This window comes from Gregarina niphandrodes (assembly GCF_000223845.1).
Source record: "Gregarina niphandrodes unplaced genomic scaffold scaffold00002, whole genome shotgun sequence".
NCBI classification, from domain to species: Eukaryota; Apicomplexa; class Conoidasida; order Eugregarinorida; family Gregarinidae; genus Gregarina; species Gregarina niphandrodes.
The window spans coordinates 685,089-687,435 of NW_011645774.1; the positions used below are offsets into that span (position 1 = coordinate 685,089).

General features: G+C 54.6%; 1 protein-coding gene across 1 annotated transcript; it reads left to right on the forward strand.

Annotated features, from left to right (window-relative positions):
• Positions 1-1,435: 1,435 nt before the first annotated feature.
• On the forward strand, positions 1,436-1,824 carry GNI_017700 (hypothetical protein; the record flags this gene model as incomplete). Its single annotated transcript, XM_011130740.1, has 1 exon — positions 1,436-1,824. A coding segment is annotated over one exon (389 nt), but the record flags the coding sequence as incomplete, so codon positions are not given.
• Positions 1,825-2,347: the final 523 nt, after the last annotated feature.

A 2,347-nucleotide genomic window follows, 5' to 3' on the forward strand; every position in this document is an offset into this window, starting at 1 on the left:
ATAAGACTGAATTGTAGGTCTCCCTGTGGCCAATTCCCTCCCTGTGGCCAGTTCCCTCCCTGTGGCCAGTTCCCTCCCTGTGGCCAGTTCCCTCCCTGTGGTCATTGTCCCATGTCGTGTCACCCCCCTGTTCCCATTTCGATTCCCCACGTTCCGAGTGCGCCTGATTAGATTTGGAATTGATTACTGTGTGCCACTGGCACAGGCGTAGCCTGTTTGCTATTCACTTATTGCTGAACGATTTATATGCGCGGTCCGTGACCAAGTGTGAAAAGATAGTGTTGTTGAATCTGATGTCATTGATCCGGTGCAAGAGCGGCGCGTTGCTGGAAGTCGGCTACCAGCTGGATGAACGGCGTCTACAATCGGTGGACATCCATAACCGGTGGGTGGTGTACTTGAGTCGGTTGGGCAAGTTGGATGAGTGGCTGCGCGTGGGCCGTGGCATCTTCTGTGACACCTGGGACACCACGACCTGCAGCACACTGTGCCAGTGTTTGCTGAGCCCAAACAGTTCGAATCCAGGCAGTTCAAATGGGGGCGGTTCGAATCCAGGCGGGCCCAGTGAGGTCACGGTCCGTTCTGCACTGGGTGAGAAGGAAGCACGGAGTTTGGTGCGACGAGTCTTCCTCGCCATCAACTCTAAACAGAACCCCTACTTCGACACACCTGACCCATGGTTCATCTACTTCGCGCTCAAGCTGCTGCGTCAGTTCGTCAGTGCCATGCGCAGCGGTGAAGGTAGTAGGGGTGTCAAGTTTCCAAGAAATTTCCAGTTGGAAAAGGTCGGCGAAACGCTCCTCCGCTTCGATCAAAAGGATTCCCGGAGCCTGTTTAGACGACGACGGATTTTGTCGAGTGACCCTGACGTGGAACGGGAGGACCTAGGCACGTTGCTGTTGGTCTTGATCGTAGCGCTGCTGCGGCTGGCGGACGAACCACCCGAGAGCCTCCTTGCCTCACTCACCTCAGGCGGCGGTAATTCGCAACGCCATCGTGAAAACGTGGTCGCCATGCTAACCACCGAAGCGACCCGACTGTACCTTGCTGCCTTCTGTCCCCTCCGGGACGAGGGCGATGGCGACCTCGGTGGTCAGCCGGCTGGCGAGCCTGACCTTAATCGTGAAAACCAGCACAGACCACAGGACCCGGGACGACAGGAATCGGGACGACCGGAACGTGGAGGAGAGGGCCGGCGGGAGGTGGAGGGACGGGTGTTGGGTGAGATGCTGAGGCAGCTGAGTGGGCATACAATCCAGGCGCGACGGAACGCTTTGGATATGGTTGAACATGCGTTGCTGCAGAGTTCATTCACTGCGGCGGAGTTCGAACACGAATTGGTGGACGCGTTGCTGGGCAAACTTGATGTCTTCACCGGTTCCATGCTGGTAGGGCTGGCCGAAGTCCTCGTGCAGTATGCATTCAGCCGCACGAGGCGTACCGCGGCCGGCGACTTGCTCGAAACCTCTTGGGCGACCGATCGAGTCGTCACTAAACTCCTCCTGTGCACCAAGACCAGCTCCAAAGCCGTCGCCTTACAACTGGTAGATCTCGCCTGTCAACTCCTCCAACACGCCGCAGACTCCCCAGACCCCGACTTCCTAGCCATCACAGCTCGAGACCTAGCCAACATTTACCCCAATACTTGGAAATCACTGACCCCTCTCCTCAAAGGAAACCCACAGATCCACCAACGTCTTCTTAATTATACCCCACAACCAGACAAGTACGATACCGCCCCCCCTCTTCCTCCCCCCCTCTTCCTCCCCCTCCTCCTCTGTGTCCTTACTTCTGCTATCTCCGCCCGGCCTCTGTATCCACATCGTATACTGTAGACTTTGCTTGTACTTGATGGGCGAATGTGCTAGCTGCTGTGTGGAGCCATTGTTGTCTGCTTTAGCAAACGAGACGGATGAAGAAAGCCTCCAAGTTGGCTTGAATTCGATCTGGAAAGTTTACACTACGGCAAGAAACGGGTTGATGAATGACAGCGAATCTATCGGTTCAAGTGAGTCCATGGATCGTCCACGAACTCATGAAAGCAAGTTGGTTGATTATCAACAGATACGCAGGATACGAACCCTGGTATGCCGACTAAGCAGGCATCGAAGCATTGCAGTCCAACAACGAGCTAGTGAATATCTAACTTACATGGACTTGATGAGTCAGTAAAATTAGTTAGTTAGGCACAAGACATGATTAGCTAGCCAACAGTCAGTGACCCAATGGTCAGGAGCAATCTTTGGCTCCATTTTTCCTCTGTCCAGCCGTCGAGTTGTGTCACGTGCGAACAGTATCATTGACTGGGTTTTGTAAATGCCGACTGCAAGAGAACTAGGCCTTAGTG